Raw genomic sequence first — 21,065 nt, 5'->3', positions numbered from 1 at the left:
AAAAAAAAAAAAAAAAAAAAGAGTGCAGCATAGACCAGCACAAGAAGTGTTGTCAGGTAAATGTTATTTTTGAGCTGACATACAGGCCTAATTTAGAAATGTCAAACAAAAAATGAGAGGTTAAAAGAAGGTTTTAATTGTAACAATGATTTCCAAAGTCTAGTTATTTATTTCAGAAATCTCAACTGTTAATTAGTAAAAGGTATCTTCTTAAACTGGGATAAATCACCATTTTGTTAATACTAATTAATTTTCTTCTAAAAACACTCTCAGCTATTGTTTGACATCCCAACACTTATTTTTAATTTATTATTTCTGTGGTTCCAACTCTTCTTTCACTAGAATACTCAAATAACTTCTAAGATACGTGGTGTGAGTTTAATTATCATATTCTTACAATATTCAAAATCTTCCCAGTGGTTTCTGATTCACTCCTTGACTATGAGGACCGCGAAAAGGAAGAATCATAGACAGTTTCAAAAAGGAATGTGACAGTTCTCCATTGTTTTGCAATCTTGTTTGTGCAGTAAAAAGATATTTCATCAAGAACTCAATTTCTTCTTTGCCGAATAAATTTTAACAAAACAGTTCAGTGTTTCCCTTTATCCTCTCTTATGCAAAAGATTCAGAGAAATAGGCTATATTGTATACCTTAGATATAATAAAATATTCTAATGTTGGTGAAGACTACATAAGTACAAGAGCCTTTGGAGAAAGATGTCTGAAACGCAAAGCATCATTGCTCATGGTAAACACACTGGGATTTGTTTCAGGTGAAAGCCAGTACATTTGTACTCAGCAGCAAGGCTGGAATGGTGGCATGGCAATAGCACATCAATGAAAACCCACTAAAGAGATTATTGCATTTAAAATATCAGTCACGATCCATAAATCTAACCAGTAACTATCATAACTTCACTGAAAAGCAACCGAGATGGACATTAATGATCTGCTTCCTAAACATTGCTTATACGATACGATGACAGAGACTGTACCCCAAATTAGAAAAAATATTCTGTAAACTAATACTTTTCTCTCAGTAGGAAAGAATTAGCTGCAAAACAAATCAACATTGCTAAATATTTTAAGTACTAAAGAAACATGATACTTCAACTGCCCATTGTAGAAAGCACCAGGAGAAAAAACAAACAAACAAACAACAAAAGTCCCCCAACATTTTGTCATCAGTCACCTACCAAGGTGATCATATAGCTGCAACCACATTCATCCCACAAAGGTCTTAAATTGCACACGTGCTGCATGTGACTACTCATTTCGAAACACAGAGAAAATCTTCACTATTAACAAGTTTTATAGAATATATTGCTCACAATTAATGAAACCTCCACTAAAATAATATGAAGAGTAAACTACTTTAGGAGGAAGTAAACTGCACCAAGTAAAACCAAGTACAAAACAAGAACTATAGTAAAACAAAATGGAATTGACTATTTAAATTTTGTCAAGCACAAGCATACTTCACCAACAATTTGAGCAATAAATACGGCATTCAAAACAACTTCAACTTAAGATAATGATAAAGCTAAGTTAAAGCACTTAATAAGATAAACAGATTTAATATACTTTTCACAAAATGTGTGCAAGCCAGAAAAAAAAACAAACCAAAATAAAACAAATCTAACTCCACAGTAATATATGATATGTCTATGTTCTGAGACATCAGCCTGGAGTAAGTGAAAGAATGTACAGGAAAATAAAAGTTTATCTAAAGAAAACCTAAAATCTGGAAGAGAAGATAGGTGTAATAAAAGATTTATTTTATACTTACGGATGAATGAACAGAAAACATAAAAGTGCAAAATAACTTAAAAGGAAGAGGATAATTGAAAAAAAAAACCCAAAAACCACAAAAGCAACCCACAGAGTCACTATAAAAGAGAAAAATCCCACCCACCACCAACCAAAGAAAAACCAAAACCGAAGCAACAAAAAACCCACAAGCCACACTCATGAAGGGAACCTGAACTGCTTAGAGTCAGGGGCTTAGAGTCACTGGCTTAGTCAGTGTCTAAGTCAACAACGAAAGTTAATTAACTTCAGTTGAAGTAAAACATACAATGCTGTACCAGTCACAGCATGCCAGTATTTCAGTGTCCAGCTGTTTCTTTCAGAGTATCACATCTTGACATTGAATTCAAAGCCAGAAGAATAAAGGGTTTCATAATAAATTTTTATATTATCATACAAGTAGTAATTATCAGTTTATTCACTAAACAGCAATTTTAAGAAAAAAAAAAGACAAAAAGACCAGCTATACACAAAAGATTGATTCATCTGTGTCAACAGCAGTAGTTATAGAAAGGAGTAGTTCATGCCCACTTCGCCGCCAGAATATAACGGAAGATACACTTCACATGGAAAACTAGGGAAATCGTACATTCACTGTTGAGTGGGAATCCGGTTGTTCCTTCCGAAAAGAAACTCTACAGACTTTTGAGATATAACTCTTATTATTTAATGCAATAACTTTCTGAGTTATTGCATTGCCTCAATTTAAGACAAATTTATCAAATCAGTTGGGCCATATCCGGCAAAACTTGACCTATAGTGCTACCACTCTAGCTCTTCTCACCAAACAGTCCCATCTAACTGAATAGTCATGTCTGAAAGAAATAACAGTTAAAATGTCTAACATTAATTTTGCATCTTATCGATCAATACAAGTCAATCAATGTCTTAAAACAGATCATTCCAAATTTATTTATACTTGAATACTACCAGATATCAAAAAACACAGCAAAATGACAGTGGCATAAAGTTATTCCTAAGATTTAAGAAAATTGTGAACTAGGGGGTAGGGGTCTTTAAAACATATCCTTATTTACTACAACACATAGGTCACACTGAAAGGTGTGTAATTAAAGGATTAATGTGACTGAACTAACTAGCACAAATGTATTTAAGAGTGTATTGCGAAATTTTATAGCTCGTAACAATAAGTGTAGCAGAAGAGAGTTAGACCATAGAATACTATATTGATACTGGAAGGTTTGTTGGTTGTTAAGAAGACACCTTTTTGCTTGCCAACTAAAGTACTTTTTCAGACAAAACTCATAAGGATGGCCATTTCTATAGTTGTACAATAGCGAGGATACCGTTAGCGCTACAGAGACAACAATACGGTTTTAAAACCACTGCCGACAAATGCTCTACTACTACAAGAGTCTTTCTGAAAGAATTAAAACTACAGATTATTCTTTCAAGTATGATTTAACACTAGTTATGATACTCTGATGACAGCAAAAATTAAAAACTAAGTACTTATTCCCCATAAAGAAAGATTCTTTCCAGAAAATATCTTGTATTAAGGATTACAGGGCTCCTCATGAACTGAAAAATGTTGACACACTAAATTTCAAATTTTTTACTGTTGTTAGTATGTCCAGTTCTAATAAGTCTGACACTGTGAAAGAACAAAAGACAGATTTGTCAGTTGGATGAGGCTCAAACACAAAATAAAAAACAGCAAAGCAAGTTTTAACCTATGTGGAATTAATTTTTTAATATCTTTTTTGTTCATCAATGTTTGGTTTTGATAATAAAGTTAAAAATATTTGCTACTTAACTTCGTATTTTACTAATTCAATTAAAATGTAAGCCCCAAAGGTAATTGTCCTTTAATCAGCATTTCCCCCACGAGACAGCTACATACATGTTACTGCTAGAATGATTTGGAACAGTCAAATACAGATCTACTCCTCATACAGTCCAGGACATGGTCAAATGTACTGGTGTAAATTCATCTTTACTGGCATTTTGCCGTAATTTGTCAGACTCAAATGAAGCTGCTGAAGTTCAGACACGGGCTAATCTCTGTCAGCCTGGCAGACACAGTTTGAAACAAGGTCATCAAGGAGAAGCATCGTGCTCAGTCTACTTTATTCAGCACAGGACACTTCAATTTTTTTCACTAAGACTGATACATATGAACTTCTCCTCTACATCAACAACCTACCCTTTCAATTTTTGAATAGCAAATTTTCTGTAAACCCATGAACTTTTAATGTTTTTGAAAAAAAGAGCAGAATTTATAGAGCTCAATTCCAGAATAGACTCAATTATTTCTATTTTTTTCAGTTTATTTATTAAAAGAAAAATTAGTGTTTGATGTTTACATAAAACTTACACATAAAATTGGAAAATGTTTACATAAAGAGGGTTCAATTCTGACAAGCACAGAATGAATTGTTATCTGTGACACCAAATACCATAAGAAAAAAAAAACCTACAGAAAATGGAGCTCAACAAAATCTCTGTAAAAAATTCCATTACTAGCTTTCTCCTATTTTCTTGTATTGCTTATCACGGTGTCATCTAAATATTTGAGTCAGCCAGATTTATATTAAATGATTACTGTAGAGGTAAAAATGCAAGAGATAGTTCTGCTTTCTCATATTCCTAAGCAGTTTTCGCCCCCCACCACTTTCCTTTGTCCTTTATCAACTCCTCTCCAAACATTTCATCTTCTATATCAAACAAGCCAGGAACTCCACCAACAGCTTTTATTCATTTCATAAGGAAATTTCATTCCTAGGGCACCATCCATCTCATATCCTGATTGAGATATGGGCCTGTGAAGAAATATGTTCTTAGGAAATTTATGTATTACAATATATTACTTAGATTTTGCACATGCAAGACTCAAGACTAAACTTAGTACATCTGATTTCCAATTTCATCTGATTCTTTAACGGCATTTAAGATGAAGTCTTGTTCCAAGAACAAAAGATAAGTTCGGACAATCTAGCCTAGCTGATTCACCCTATAGGATTTGAAGAAATTTGTGGAGAAAAAGATTGAAATGAGAGGAAGGAGCTAACTCTTATACCAGGTAAGAAGCCTCCCGTACCATAGATCTGGCTATATATTCCAAGGATGCCCAATTACCATCTAACTGTATATCAGCTGCAGTATTAGTCTATGTTCAGGAAAAAGTAACAATATGCAAGTGAGAAAACTAAAACGTTTAAAGCCTAAAAACATGGAAAATCTAAAGAGAATTTGACAAGTCAGAAGATACAATAAGTCAAACTAAATTGTATTTTAAAAACACTACAGCAACTCTTTGGGGGGTTTGGTTTTTTGGGTTTGTTTAATTGGTTTTTTTGGTTGGGGTTTTGTTGGTTTTAAGAGACACTAAACTTTACATTTATTACCACATCTTAACTTTACATTGATTACCACAACTGAGTAAATAAACGTAGGAACTCTGAGTTATAAAATTACAGATTTAAACCAAAGTTTCCGCCAGGAGAACTGTCTCAAACATAATTGTCATTATCACAGCCTCCTGTTATGAGCACTATTACGAGCTATATAGAATTTATAACCAAACTGTAACCCCACAAAAAGCATCAACTGTCGACACTGAACTACCAGTATTTTCTTTTCTCTCTTGGAGTCTTCCTTTGTTAATTCAACCTGGCAGTTATGATAAACTTATCTTCTTTTCTTCTTAAAAAAAGTGACTGCGAGCACTCTTGACAGAACATATTATAAAACATAGGTGGAAGGAGGAAAAAAAGGTTAATGTCATAATAACTATAGTATTTTCTTCTCATTTACATGGAAAATATAAAGAAAAATATCAGTGTAGAAAACTTCACTGAAAATGTGAAGATTTATTAATGCAAACAAAAGTAAAGCCAAACTATTTTAGCTATAGAAGTTCAAATATAGCTCTTTATCTCCCAGTGAAACTTTGCCACAAAATACCACTGATGTTTTTTCCTCCCTCTTTGAAAACTAAATTACTTTTTTAAAGGAAGAGAATAACAAATCATTCCAACAGTAACATTCCAATAATCAGGCCTTCCACATCCTCGGATACATGCATGAAAACTCTGATTAAAAGGCAGCACTCGTAGTCTTCTCCCAGTCTGGAGCCTCTTCACATTTAGGAAGAAGCAGCTGGTATTGTTGCTATAGTATTATATTAAAACTGTATGTCAGAAAAGGGAAAGAAAAAGTGTCAACAAGACAGAACTCACCACAACTCCAAACTGCTCCGGCTCAGACAAATTATTATACTCACTCTTGAACTTGGACAATGCATTCAATTGTTCTTGTTCAGGAAGATGTTTTATTAAATTCTATCAAGAAAAATAAAATAGGCTTAAAAATCTCAGATTCTAAGTCACTTGTATAATTGTAGACAAATGGTGTTACATATGCATCATTACTATACATTCGAGAGATAACATTTCTCCCCAAAGAGTAGAACATAAATAGGCAACACACAAATTAATGTAACTGAGATTGTAAAAAGCAAGTGATTCAATATTGCTAGCTAGCATCTTTTGTGATTCTACAAACTTTCCCATAGTCTTTGTAAACACCATTTTTTAAGAAAGAATATGCTTGATAGACACTATGCAAACAGAACAATAAGAAACTAAGAAAACAAGAATTTCAAGCGTAACAAATTCATCTAGAGGACTGCAGGAATTATTAATGCTAAACAAAAATTATTTTTAAAATGGAAAAATTATTTTCTAGTATTTCAAAACAACAGCTTAAACCCATTACATATTACTCAGCCTGAAAACTTGCCAGAAGTAGGAATTCAGAGGTGGGACTCAGCTTCAGCTGAATTCAGGAGTCCATATGGGGAGCCTGGGCAGTCACACAAGTGAATGTCTTGTGGACACAGGTAAGGGAATCTGAACATGTCACCTTACCTGATTATCTGGGGAATCCTCAGACTCCCTGGAGGTTCCTGAACAGTTAGACATCTATATTTATGATTTAGACTCTTATAATTAGGTACCTGAATCACACTCTGACTACATTCAGCTAGGTTGGCTAAAAATGGCTGTTGAGACAGTAGCTCAGTTCTGTCACTTCCAAAGACAACTAGGCAATAGTCAGGGTCTCTCTAGCCTGCTCTCTTTTTCAGCTTACCACTCTTATGTTCCTTTTTATACAGTGGCTAAGCTTTCATCAACATAAGAAAACAAGAGAGAGATTGTGTTCTTTCTTAAAACAGTCCCTGCTCTACAGGTAAGATCACTCTTCTGAAAGCAAACACAACTATCCCACTACCCACTACCATACGTTAAGAAAGGATTAGAAAGACTAACTTCAGCATTTCCCCATTACTTGATGGAAAAGGCAGACATTTCAGTTCAGTCAAAATCAGTTTTCTTACTCTGCAAGTAAATAGCTTTCATGTTATACAATCAACAGAATCTACGTTATTTAGTGAACAGGATCTCCATCTGAAAGTCTTAAAAAAACCCAAACTCTAATTTTACTTACAGAAGACCCTAATTTCTTCTTCTACATGACGTTCAGTCAGTTAGGATATGCAAATTATCTCTCTGGGGCCAGAGAAATAAAAAAGTCATACCTAGGCTTTGCTTAACATACTTCCCTAATTTAAGAAATAATTCAATTCTTTAACTAGCACCCCAAAAATATCCCTAAACCTCCAGTCAACTCAGTGGCTCGATGCTATCTTCAGAACCTGTATTAGCTAGATCACAGCCAGCTCCAGATGTTTACGCAAATTGCAACAGCAGTATAGATAAAGAGTGGAAATACTAGATTTGTAAATAAAGAGCAGATGTATCCAAAGCATTGAAGTTCTATAAAAGAAGATTGAATACTTTGTTTAATAATACACTTCTTCCAATTTTTTTATAACTCAGTCTCTTACCTTTTGTTACAATTGCTATTTTATGGTAGTTTAGCATTTACTGAACCTTTTTTCTACCGGATAAAAAGACCTAGACAGTTATTTATCACTGTTTTGGTTTAGTGTAGAAGTAGTCACTATTTTAAGAACTGAAACCCTACTTTGATTCTAAGGACCAAAATAACTAATTTGTTTTACAATATTTTGTCATATCCAAGTAGTTTATAAAAAAAGTAAAGACAAGAAAGAAGAAAAGCTAGATTTATGAGCAAAGGTCTGAATAAACCAAAGAAAGTAAATGATAGTTAAGAGTCAAGTGCTTCAAAAGAGTGTCCATGCTCAAATAAGGATTTTGGTAGGAAAAGAGAAAACTATTAAAAATGCATTAACAATGATGCTTAAAATAATAATAATAATGTAAACTCTAAATTTTATGGAGTTTGATTTGAACATGGTCAGATTGACTGTCAGCATGAAGAATTAATGACAGTAGTCCTATATATCCTTACCATTACATTTGGAAAGTGTTTTAGTAAAAAGGACTACATTTCTTAATTATGGATGAAGACGTTCAGCACTAAAGCAGTAACATGGATCAAAAGTGAAAGGGTAGAGAGTGTAAGATGATACATTTTAAATTAAAAATTAATAATCCACTTATTTCCTGTCTTGACACACAACATCCACATAACCACCTCTAAATATACGACAATTCCTTAATCTTTACTGAGATTAAACTGTCATTGTTTGATGCTACAATAATTTTCACAAGTAGAAAAACTGACCACAAAACTCTTAAAAAAGAGAAAGTCAAGAGTTGTACGAATGTTTTTCAAAATTGAGAATCAGGAAAGAAGGATGAGCAGCTGATGCCAAAACAGCTTTATGGTGCTCAGATAAAGCTTTTGAACTGCTAGAGATGAAATACATTTTGAATATCAAACAGAGACTAAGTAGGAGAAAGAATTTTGACTAAAGTCACAAGAAACATTCCAATAATTAGTCAAAGACTATTTGGATTACAACATGAGCTTTGAGGTTTTAAATTTTTTTCAGAACTAGATTTAATTTTTCAGGAGAAAGAGAGAGAGAGACAGAGAGACTGCGAGCACAAGAAAGAGTGAGCGCAAGGACAAGTGTAAGCAAGGGAAGAAAGAGCAAGCAAGCATGAGAGGAAGGGGGCAGGGATATATTTTACTACCTAAGCAAAACAGGAGTAGGATTAAGGAAAAATCTCCCAACTTCAGAAACTGTAACATTAGAATACACAGAACACGACACCAAGGTAGGCGGGTGGGTTGATCCGCTTGAAGGTCAGGAGGCTCTACAGAGGGATGTGGACAGGCTGGACCCACGGGCCAACGCCAGTGCTATAAGGTTCAACAAGGCCAAGTTCTGGGTCCTGCACTTGTGTCACAACAACCCCCTGCAACTTTACAGGTTTGAGGAAGCATGGCTGGAAAGCCACCCAGCGAAAAGGGACCTGGGGGTGTTGGTCGATAGCTGGCTGAATCTGAGCCAGCAGTGTGCCTAGGCTGCCAAGAAGGCCAACAGCATCCTGGCTTGTATTTGCAATAGTGTGGCCAGCAGGAGTAGGGAAGTGATTGACCCCCTGTACTCGGCACTGGTGAGGCCACACCTCAAATACTGTGTCCAGTTTTGGGCTCCTCACTCCAAGAAGGACATTGAGGTTCTTGAGTGGGTTCAGAGAATGGCAACGAAGCTGGTGAAGAGTCTCGAGAGCAAGTCCTATGAGGAGCGGCTGAGGGAACAGGGTTCTTTAGTCTGGAGAAAAGTAGAATCAGGGCGGACCTCATTATTTTACAACAGCCTGAAAGAAGGTTGTAGCAAGGCTGCGTCACTCTCTTCTCCATGTAACAAGTGATAGGACAAAAGCAAACAGCCTCAAGTTGTGCCAGGGGAGGTTAAGGTTGGACATTAGGAAAAATTTCTTTACAGAGAGGGTTGTGAAGCATTGGAACAGGCTGCCCAGGGAGGTGGTGGAGTCCCCATCGCTGGAGGTGTTTAAGACTTGTAGATGTGGTGCTGCAGGACATGGTTTAGGGACCCTGGCAGTGCAGGGTTAACAGTTGGAACTCAATGATCTTAAAAGTCTCTTCCTACCAAATGATTTTGTAATATTTAAAGGTAGAGGAAAAAAAAAAAACCTGATGAAGAAAAGGAATTTCGAGAAAGGAGAAGTACCATAATATCTAAGGCATCTCATATAAATAAATAAAAATAGCCATATGCCTGCAAACCTATATATGTTTTTGCTCCTTTCAGAATCATGAAATAAACAGAATTACATTTTCATGGCATGGCCATAATCCATATTTATGAAGACTTATAAAGGAAGGAATAGAGACATACAGCTGGGTAGTTAAATTTATTTAGTAACATAAGCATATGTGAAGGTGGATACCAAATTTTTAAAGCGATGAGGCACATTACTACTTCCAAAAGAAGATGAGTGTCTCAGGTGCTTTTTTGGCTTTAAACTCAGTTCCATTTTCAAAGTTATTTCAGGGTTGTTTTACCCAGAAACAGGAAACTCAGATGAAATAATTTGATAAATATTACTGAATCCAAACTTGCAAAATAAATTTGAAGCTAAGTTCCACTAATTTTTTTCCATTTGATTAAGTCTGCAAGTGTTTAATCACTTTACAAAAAACAAACACACAAAACCCCACCTCAATTTATACTCTTGAATCATTTATATGCTTAAAAAAACTCTTATTGTGGAGGACCTGACATCCTCCTAACTGTATGTCTTGCTGTATATTATCACTTGTATTCTACTACACTGATTTTCACTGTTCTCTTGCAGGATATTATTCCTCATCTCAAATGTGGCTCATCAATTTCTGTTATCCGTTTCTTCAACAAAATTGCTCCTTCCCCTCCAAAACACAGACTCAAATGCTGTCAAAAAAAATCTTTAGACTCAATTCTGATGCCAACAACTGTAAAGTGAGTTTAGTGAATACACTCACTGTCAATATGCTCTACTGTTGATAACAATTAAAAGAACCACAAGATTATCAACACAGTGTCAAAAAAGTATCTCTTATATTGTTAACCACGGCTATTGCAAAGAGAATAAAATTAGGCTAGGTTGTTTCAGCTGTTTTAACTATACAGAAAAGTAAACATTCTTTATCCCAAGCTACATACTATCAAAACAATCGTCCACAGAAGAAATTAAAAAGAAAAATAAACCATTCTCAATGAAACTAATGATTTTCTTCTTAGCTTATTGCAACTGATGTAATACTTACCACATATTCACACAAAAATATGCCATTAACTAACCAGCCATTAATGGTTTGATGACCTTTTTCCCCAGAGCATAGATGCAAAAAAAAGAAGTTTTGCCTTCTTTAAATAATGCATACAGAAATTATCAATATGCCTATTTTTCATAATTTTGATATATAATATTTATTTAGTCTATTCAGGTTGTATCATGATATTGTTGAGGACCTAATTTCATTAACCAGTTAAATTTTTACCGTTGAAAAACAATGCTAAGGTTAAGTAACACGAGTCTCAGAGCAAGCAAGGATTAAGACAGTTTAAGAACATAATAGTGTAGCATATTCCATCTCTCAGCTGTTCATGCTGTTTTAGAGAATTTCTACTATTATTTCAAATAAAGTGCACATCACGCTTCTTTTGAGCATAAAGAAAACCTTGAATAAGAAAAGTTTTTTAAGTGCAAACTAGAATAACAAACAGCTTAGAGGTGTAAACTGCTCTGCTCATCCTAATAACCTTAAAGCAATAGTTTCAGTGCTAATATTAACTGCATCATTGAACAAAATAAAAAGAATTACACAACGATTATATATACTGTCACTGGAGATGACAGCTCATGTTTGTTCTTTCAAATATTTCTTAAGAGAAATATCTCATTCTTCAGTGAAGACAGGAAAGTGAAGTCCTAATACCTCAATGTTTAAAAATCTTTGAAATCTGAGAGACAAGAAGTGAGGGCCAAACCGCATGTGGGAAGAAAAGGAGCAGGAGCATGCTGAACATGGTACAGCCTCCTCAGTAGGACTTTATTGAAACACTCCAATATGGTGGAAATTTATTTTGCAAAAAGCGCACAAATACAAATTTGCCTTGTTTTGACCTTTGAATACAATCTGCTACATGTTGCAGTATGACTCACACATTCGAATCTCAAAGAGCCTTTTTACGACTCCCTCTATTATAATATTTATTTCTTCATTAATCAACTTTCCTGAAAAAAAGAGTATGTTTCTACAAATACAACTTTATCTATCCCAGGTGTTTCAATAAGGACTGGTACCCGTGCCTCCAATACACTTCCAGTTATGCTGTAGAGACCTGCTATCTAAATCCTCCACAACTGAAGCCTATGGCACTTTGCTAGTAGATAGATAATAATTATGATTTCATGTTTATGCACCACAGCAGCAATAATTTGAAGTTCATCACAGTATGTAGGAGCCCTGTGCAAAAGACAGACAATCTTTGTCTAAAGACCTATCTTCGCAAATCTAATGGATGCCCATTGAGACAACTGGGGAACGCGGCACGCAACAGTCAGAGAGGCTGAGAGAAATGGGTTTGTTGAACTGTAAGAAAATAAGCCTCAGGAGAACTTAATATGGTCTTCAGATATCCAACTGGAGGGCAGAGAGATGCAATTCGGTTCCTCTTGGAGGTGTGCAGCACAAGGCCAAGGTCACAAGTTGCAACACAGAAAATCCACTTTGATAAACAAGAAAAGATTTTTCACCGTAAGGGTAGCTAAAGATTTGAAAAGGTGTCCAGAAAAGCTATGGAGTCTCCGGCCTCAGAAATTTAATGGGAAGAGGCCCTGAGCAACCGGCTCTAGTTGATGTGGCTTTGAGCAGGGGCTTGGATCAAATGACCTCCAGACATCCCTTCAAAATTATTTTTTCCCATGGTTCTATACTGAACTATTTATATTTACATTATTTTATTAATTTCTTCAACTTATCAACCTTTAAATAAAACTGTACAGAGAACACAATGAAATTCCAGTTTCTTAGGTCTCCACACAGAATCATACTGAATTTGTGCTTTGAATAAAATAAGAGAAAGGGAGAACACTATCCAAATAAACCCTAGGGAAAAGTTGTTACTGTGGATGCCCTAAGGCAAGATCCCAGACTTTATCAGCTCTAACAGGACATGAGAAAAACAAAAATCAAACAACACAAGAAAAAAACACAAATCTTTTTACATCTAGTTTTTGACCAGAACAACAGATTGGTGCAGTTGGGACAGAGGTAGATTCAAATTAAAGAAAAAAATAGTAACTAGGGAAGAAATAGAGTATCATATGCTGTTTAAAAAATACCAATAGACAACTCAATTAGATGTGGATAATAGGAATGTCAAAAATAAAGAATATAAATTCAGCTGATTTCATTTAAAAACTTAGCATTACAAATAAAAAAACCCCTACAGTTCACAGAAAAAAAAATCTTGCTATGATTTATTAGCCAAAAGTTTATGTTAAGAGGCTTTTTAGCCATAGGTTTCTATGTAATGAGTTTTCTCCAAAATACTGATTTATAGTGTCATTTTCCTTACCTGAATCATGGACTCTGACAGCTGTGTTTCATCTACTTCCAATATCATCATTTTGATTTCCTCATAAGGCACTCGGAAAGAGCCAAGGAAAATTGCTAAAACAAAGTTTCAACACATAATGAAGCAAGCAAGACAACAGGAATCTTTTTTTCTACTGACAAAACACCAGCTAAACAGGCTATAGTGTCTACAGGGTAACAAGCACTATGCCAATTAGTACAGATAGGAGATAACAAGGTTAGATGTATTTTTAATTACTGTTCTCCTACAGTTCCAGCCTTCTCCACCCATTTGCTATGTATAACATCCAGCATCACAGAAGACCTCTATAAGCAGCCAATGACAAGTCTACTCCAATCCTTGTTATTATAGTATTTTGTGCTGAGGTGACAATTACACTTTTTTCTTCAGTAGTCCTGTCAGACCTTTTTCTTAAAAAAGCACCATGAGAAACTAAAACCTTACAAACAGTGAAAAAACAAAATGCTTTTAGAAACACTGTTTATTAATTCACCATAATCCAATCATTTCCTATTTTATCTCTGCCATCATTTAGGAATCTATTCTTTATAGTAATCCTCTCTGCCAAAATTTTCATCATCTTTATTTGCCACTGAGTATTGCCTTCTTTCTATAAAGTACATGAGAGATGACCAGAGATCTTTTTTCTTGGGGCTGGGAGAGATATGGGTGCAGTCAGTATTCCCTGGTAATATGTTGAATATACAGATAGATAATTAGAAACATTGTGATAACCTGTTTTCTGGGTCTTTTAAAACACGGTCCAGTTACATTAACTTACATGCTTGGGCTTAACACTGATATGCACATATTTTCACATACTTTAAACAAAAGAAGAAAGCAGTTACCAGGCAGCCAGACAACAGAAAAAAGACATTTTTATGGAGCAGTTATACAACAATACTTTGTAGTAAAAAGAATCTACTTACATAGATTCTGTGCAATCTTTGGGTCCAAAACTTTTAATTCTTTGATTCGTTTCTTAATGGATTTCTTCTCTTCAAAATCCTCCTCCTCTTTTTTTACTGGCAAAGTAAACACAAATACACTCACTGTTAACTCTTAATATTTAGAGAAAATATATACACTTGAGAGCAAGTCACAAAGAAAAGAACATACCATAGAACACAGAGACAAAAAAAAATACAGAGGTTTTGCATTTATCATGTGCATTCTCAAAACTTTTGCTCTTCACTCAAATTTGTCAGCATGTTAGCCTTCTAGAACAAGATTTTTTTTTTAAACACAGAAACTGAATAAAGATGTTAATGTTAACTGCACAAATGGTTTCAGGTCATGAAAGTCATATTTAAAATACCAAGCAACATACTTCACAAGGATTTTCCCAAGCTGAAAATACTTCTGTAAATTTTATGAGAGATTTTCAAGAGCTTTGTCATTCTTAAAAAATGTTTTTCTAAGCACAATAAATTTTGCCTAGGATTGGGACAAAGACTAAACATCCCCTTGAGGTCTTTGAGCTTTGTTGTCCAGGGTACTACCAAAGATGTAAGTCCTTAAAGACCTCACATAGAGATTGAAGGAACTAGATTGAAGTCCCCTTCCTGGTTAATGAAGACACAAATATGAATCATCTCCTAAATCAGTCTTTATATTCTAACACCTGCTAGGCAGCATGACACTCCTCTCGAGGACATTCCACAGTGCAGAAAAGTGGTATTCTCAAAAATTGAATTACTGAGCTAAAACACAAAGCAGTCCTTGGAAGAAGGACCAATATCCAGGGTCCTGGCAAATAGGTTACAGAGCTACAATCCTCTTCTTTCTCCTCACCCCACTCACAATCACCAGCTGGCCTTGAATTTCTTTAAGCATAGATTTAAGAGAGAGGTTAGCATTCACCTGTCCCAAGAAAAATGACACATAGTGCTTACTATGAATGCTAAAGCAGAAGTAGGTTTTAACCTCAAATGTGAGAATTCAATACCCCACGTTCAAAAGGAACAGAATGACATTAGAGCTGCTGAATGAACACAGGGTTACCACTAAAAGCTTCATTTTTTTCTGCTTATGCTTTAAGAAGAGCCTTTACTGAGCCTAGAATGGTATCTCAGGGGCTATGGATCTCAGGATCATACAACTGTTTTCTCCTGCTGTTACACACCTTTACACACCTTATAGCCTACATGCTGAAAACAGTCATTCTTAAAAGCATCATTCTCAGTTGTCTGTCTTAGCAGTGTTAGAATTGCAGATTGCAACAGAAGACCTAGGCACGTCTGTAGCACAGGTCCCATGCCTTTCTCCTCTGAATCGTAATGAAAACACAGTAATGTTTCATACCTACCATGGAACTTGGCAAATCACCATTTTTCAGGAAAAAAAAATAATTTCCTTAATAGTAGCAATAAAAAAAAAGTTAAATTATCTGAATTTATAACTTAAACTTATAACTTGCCCCTACAGTCTTTAACTGGATACTAATAGGGACGGAAATAGAAAAAATAAAAATTTTTGCTTTTTCTAATACTAGAAAGCAAACGTTATGCATTAGAAGTCTTAGAGATATTGCACAGATACAGAAGCATACAAAAAAAATCAGCAGTTAAACACACACTATTTTAATTCCCAGCTTTCAAATCAAGAAACAATGCTCCAAATGAACTGGCTAATTATCTCTGGAATTTTCACCCAGGAGGAGGTTAGGCAGGATGTTATAAGCAATACTTAGGGCATCATAACTAAGGTAAAATGTATAAGCATAGGACTTACTTCCTCTAGGAACTTCTGCAGTAATTGTACGCAGTTATACAATTAGACAACAAACTAAATTACCACAAACTTACATGATACTTCTTCAGGAGAATTCAGGTCACATCCTTATGTAGTCAGCAGCAATAAGAAGCAGATGATACAGATTACTTGTCTTCCCTATTGGAAATGTTGCACTTCCCTATGAAAATTCTGATACCTACTAGTGCCTCTAGGAATTTTTACATCATATGCTTACAAGGAAGAAGAAAAAACAAAATAAAACCAAAAAGCCCTATTTATTTCTAACAAGCAAAAAAGGGAAAAAGAAAAAATAATAGAAAGATCTGAACAAGATGAAATCCAGACTAACAGGGAATCAAAGAAAACAAGCAACTAGTTTTTTTTGAGTAGGTTGGGCATCGGAGCAGGGAGGAAAGTATACAGGAAATAGAAAATGGGTAACATCTATTGACACTGGAAAAAGAGAAAGCAGCCCAGTGAGAGTGGGCACCTACTGCAGAAAGGAGGTGACTGTCGAGGGAAATAGATCTAAGATGTCATGCTAATGAGAGAAGAATCAAATCATGGCTCTCGAAATGGCTCCAGAAGTTGGAACGTCATATTAAACCACTGACTTTTTCAGAAACCACATTCTTATTTCAGGTCTTATACAACTAAAAAGGCATGTTACATATCAAGAACCATCCATCCTTTCAAGTTCTGTCTACATGCTATACTGATCACACTGCGGGGCATGCACATGGCCTCAGCACCTAAACTGGTTAATAGTTATTCAGTAGTATCTGATCCGGGGCTCCAACTGCTCTGCCCTGTCAGGCTGGGAAATAAAAGTGCTAGAGCACTTTGAAAGACACAGAATTCATCTCCCACCATTCACAGTTCCTCTCCCCTCCACAATCCCACATCCTTTCTCACCTGACTCCAAAATTAACAGATGGGGTTGCCAGTGTAGAGAGGGACACCTCAAAGGAGTTTTAGCTATTGGAAAGAATGCTTTCACTGTCTCCTTCAAACACATGTCCATATAACCATCCAATAGTAGTCAACTAGCTCCGTCTGCAGCGATGACCTGACTGAAACTAGAGTCCTGAAGGGAGTGGCAATAGGACTGTTTTACAAATAAACACCACGATTGGAAGCCTGCAGAACAGCATTTCATAAAAATGTGGATTGAATCCTACACAGCTACTCTAGAGATCTCAAACAATTACATTCTTGGTAGGTGCCACTGAAATGCTGTACATTCATGAACTGCTATCCACATTTACATTTCTGCCACAGCTCTTGATATAACCTCCTATCCACAATCTTTGTGTAAGACAAATCATGTCTGTGCATCTGTATGCTAAAGAAAAAATTAAATCATCTAAAACACATCATTCTACCAAATTGAACACTGAGAGGCCAGGAAGCTAGTAAAATGTTCATCTTTGCAAAAAGAGCAACCTAAGGTTCTATAAACACAAACGTTAGCCGCAGGGACCCTTCATCACTCCTAATAATCTAATCCAACCCTTCTATGGGGTATGGACTATGTTTCAACTACTATGAAAAAGCTTTCGCACTCCATCTTATTTTACATCTACATATAGATAAAGCTTGAAACATCAGTATGAAGTTATTAACTATGGTAGGAATATCAATACTGTCTCACAGTTTTACTTGTCAGCTTTGAAACTGAGAACATTTCCATTAGTTTACATCAAGTTGGACTGCAAGATCCTAGAAAGTTGGGGTACTTGCTATTCTTCACGTTCACTACACCAGATACACAGAAACTGTAATGCATAGGTGCCAATGTATTCCAAATTCCTGATTATTCAGGCCTCTATCCTTTTTGACAACTTCTATTCATTGGTAACTCATGTCTCTGGAATAACAGGTGCTGCAACAGTGAGTACTTCTTACATTTTGCTGTTTGTTTTCTGAGCAGTTTGTAAGAGGGCATCACTTCTTACCTCCCTCGAACACGTTCAGTCATGCACACGTGCACTGTTGTTCCTATACTGACAACACTGCTGTTGAATTGGCACAATTTGTGCATACGTCACGTTACCTCAGTCATGTTTCATGCTAACTTAAACTCATGCATCATGATAACTCGTTCAGCACAGGATTTTATTACAATTTCTCAAGGGTACATAAGAACTGGCATTACTGATATCTAAGGTACAAATGTAATCAAAGCATTTTATCTCTGACAGGCTATTGCAAGGTAATTCAGAAGAACGCCTCTATAATCAGCTATTAAACACATCCAATGACTGACTTTATAGATGCTTTCACACAAAGCTTCTCTATGAACCAGCCTTTTGTTAAAATATTTCAATATACACAAAATATACATCCTATTAAACTTGTATAATTACATAATCTGCATGAGAAAACAACTGAACCATATCTAATATGTATGAGAGTTGGAGAGCAATTATATTTATATGTGTAATATACTGATTATTTGTTATAAGTCTATAAAATTTTTTTTTAAATTTAAGATCTTTTCAGACAGTTTTAGCACCTTGCACCTTTTATATTACTTAATACAATCTTGAATTTTCTCTGTGTACATCACATTACATGCAGAAACTTAAGTACTTCAGCTTAGAATCTTTACAGTTGCCAGCACAGGCAACTTGCCCATGAAACACTGTACAAATGTGGCATGAATAGGTGGACCAAGATAAAAGTAATTAGAAAGAACTTTCAAGGTCCGGTTTGGAACAAGACATATTAATAACAGCCATAGGCGAACCAATCATGTAACAGGAACTAGCACACTAGCAAGTGATTCACCAAATGGACTTTATGCTTCCACCCTTTTCCTCCTCTTTTATACCAATTAACACAGGCATTTACAGTTAAAGAGTAGCACTGCTCTTGGGAAATTACAGTTAAAGAATACTGCTTTTGTGAAATTAGCCAACTAGCTGAACTAAGTCACTAAGTTTTTTAAAGCAGAAACACCATCTTCATTTTGTTTTGAAAACCTAAGTGTTATCACACACCAGCTAAAGGGTTTCTAAATATTCATAAACCAAAGACATTAAGCTCTCATGTTTTCTGATGGCATTCGATAGAATTCTGAAAAAAAAAAATCACCTCTTAAGTCCTTAATTTCTTAAAAAGTTAACTATCTAAAATACTCTTAGAAATATGGCATACACAAACCAGAAGAATCTTTTTCTTTGTTAGAATCTGAACACCTGCTCGGTTCCACACTAGAACTGAAAGTTCTAGCTCCTTTAATTCAGCTCCTGGAAGGATTTAAAACTTCACTTATTTTCCTGGGAGAGGGAAGGAAAAAGCAAGGAGTTGAGATAAGTTTTCTGCTGCAAAAGAGTTTGCTGAGCAGAGGAAAGCAAAACACACTGGTGTTCCCAGCAATAAAGTTTAGAGTCTAGCTCCAATAGACACATAATTATGCAGTTTTCAGACCTCCCCATTTTAAGACATATTACTGCCATCAACACTTAGCCTTAGGAGGCTGATCCATCACTTGACAGAAGCTATCAAAAGCAGAATAACAGGAGCCAAGTGCAGTTGCACCTGAAGTGAGCATAGTTAAACCAAGAAGCACTGTAATCTAATTTATTACCCTGAGAAATGGAATGACAACTGTTCAACTCCACTCTTTTGGGTCCAATATCTGAAAGGAGACAGAGAACCACACAGAAGTATTGGAGACAGAGCAGCTTGGTTCAAATTAAGTGGGACAAGGCAACAGAATGAGCAAGATCCAGTTAAAAAAAAAGCAGTTAGAATCATAACTACACTGCTGCCTTCAGAAACCACTTCATAAGAATAACTTTGTTCTGTTGGATCAAAAGTCACCCTCTTCCAGGGATCAATACGATGCCTAGGGAAAAAATACAAGAACAGTCAAGCACACAATTCTTTTCAAGTCTCCATGTATTTGCCTTTCACAGGTTGTCCAATTCCACAATAAAATGTTTTCATTTAATAATCCTCAGATTGTTCTTCCATGTATTTGTGTAATAGCTTTTCACACCTAGCAAATTCTAAACATTCAGCGCAGAGTTCCCATTCTTAATCATGCATTGAACAAAGAAAGACTTCTTTTGTTCTGATAATCTTGATGAGTTTTGCTGTACCTCTAATATACCTTTTATTAGTGAAACAAAAAAATCACATAATCTGTGCAGTGTGTATGCACAGCTTGAACTTGTACAGTGACACTTCATTATTTTGTTTTTCCTAACAGTTCCCAAAATCCTATTTGTTTTCAACTATTACTGAGACTGAGAAGCTTTTGCCAGCGTATCAGTAATTTATTACATTGTTAACCAGTTATTAATGATTACCTACAATATGTCCTCATGGGTATCAACTTTGCTAATCGTAGACGCTCAAACTCCAGAAAACCTTTTAAAAACTGTCACCACATTTGTCACCTTGCTTCCTTTCCTCTGATGTTGGCATAGGTTCAAAAAATAGTTTACACAGCACAGCTCATAGCTCAGTTGTTTCATCCTTCAGTTCCCTTAGAAGTCTGGGGTGAATACCAGCTGGTCTTAGCAATCTGTTACTGTCCACTTTATTGACCTATTCTAAAACTTAGTCTACTAACCATGCAAGTCATGATTCATCGTCCAATGCAGTGCTCCCCCCAAAGGCCAGTTTGGAGGCAACTTCATTACTGGACAAACAGAAATAATTCTAAGCTTCAGTATTTGGAAGTAGGAAAGAGGGTGTTAAACTTTCTTTTTTTGTGTGTGGAAAACAAGTAAGAAGCAGTAAATCATACTTCTGCATTGCATTTTTATTAAATCTTTATCCATACTCAAAATTCACTGGTATGAAAATGTTAACACCTTAGCTCTTACTCAGAAAAGCACTAAGAATTAGAACAGCATTTGAAACGTACTAAAGTGCCTGGAACTTAAGTACAAGCGTACACTCTTCAGTAAAATGTGAACAAAAAAGAGACACTTTAAGATGTGTCGTCTTCTGGTTATCATTTCTATGTGGTGTATGTTCAGTACCTTTAATATGCCGCAGTATTTGTATTTCCTTAACTATGCCCCGT

At 35.5% G+C, this 21,065-nt stretch overlaps 1 protein-coding gene across 1 annotated transcript in view; it reads right to left on the bottom strand.

Moving 5' to 3' along the window:
- Positions 1-21,065, bottom strand: part of DIAPH3 (diaphanous-related formin 3) — a gene marked incomplete at its 5' end in the record, with an annotated part of 117,603 nt that overhangs the window by 59,059 nt on the left and 37,479 nt on the right. Inside the window, 3 exons of the mRNA XM_010144890.1 lie at positions 6,012-6,113; positions 13,262-13,356; positions 14,212-14,307. Of these exons, the coding sequence (XP_010143192.1) occupies positions 6,012-6,113; positions 13,262-13,356; positions 14,212-14,307 (293 nt within the window). The remainder of the gene's footprint in view (positions 1-6,011; positions 6,114-13,261; positions 13,357-14,211; positions 14,308-21,065) is intronic.

This window comes from Buceros rhinoceros, unplaced genomic scaffold, assembly GCF_000710305.1.
Source record: "Buceros rhinoceros silvestris isolate BGI_N320 unplaced genomic scaffold, ASM71030v1 scaffold4891, whole genome shotgun sequence".
NCBI classification, from domain to species: Eukaryota; Metazoa; Chordata; class Aves; order Bucerotiformes; family Bucerotidae; genus Buceros; species Buceros rhinoceros.
The sequence above is the reverse complement of the archived record's forward strand: the minus strand, read 5'-3'. Positions and strand labels throughout refer to the sequence as shown.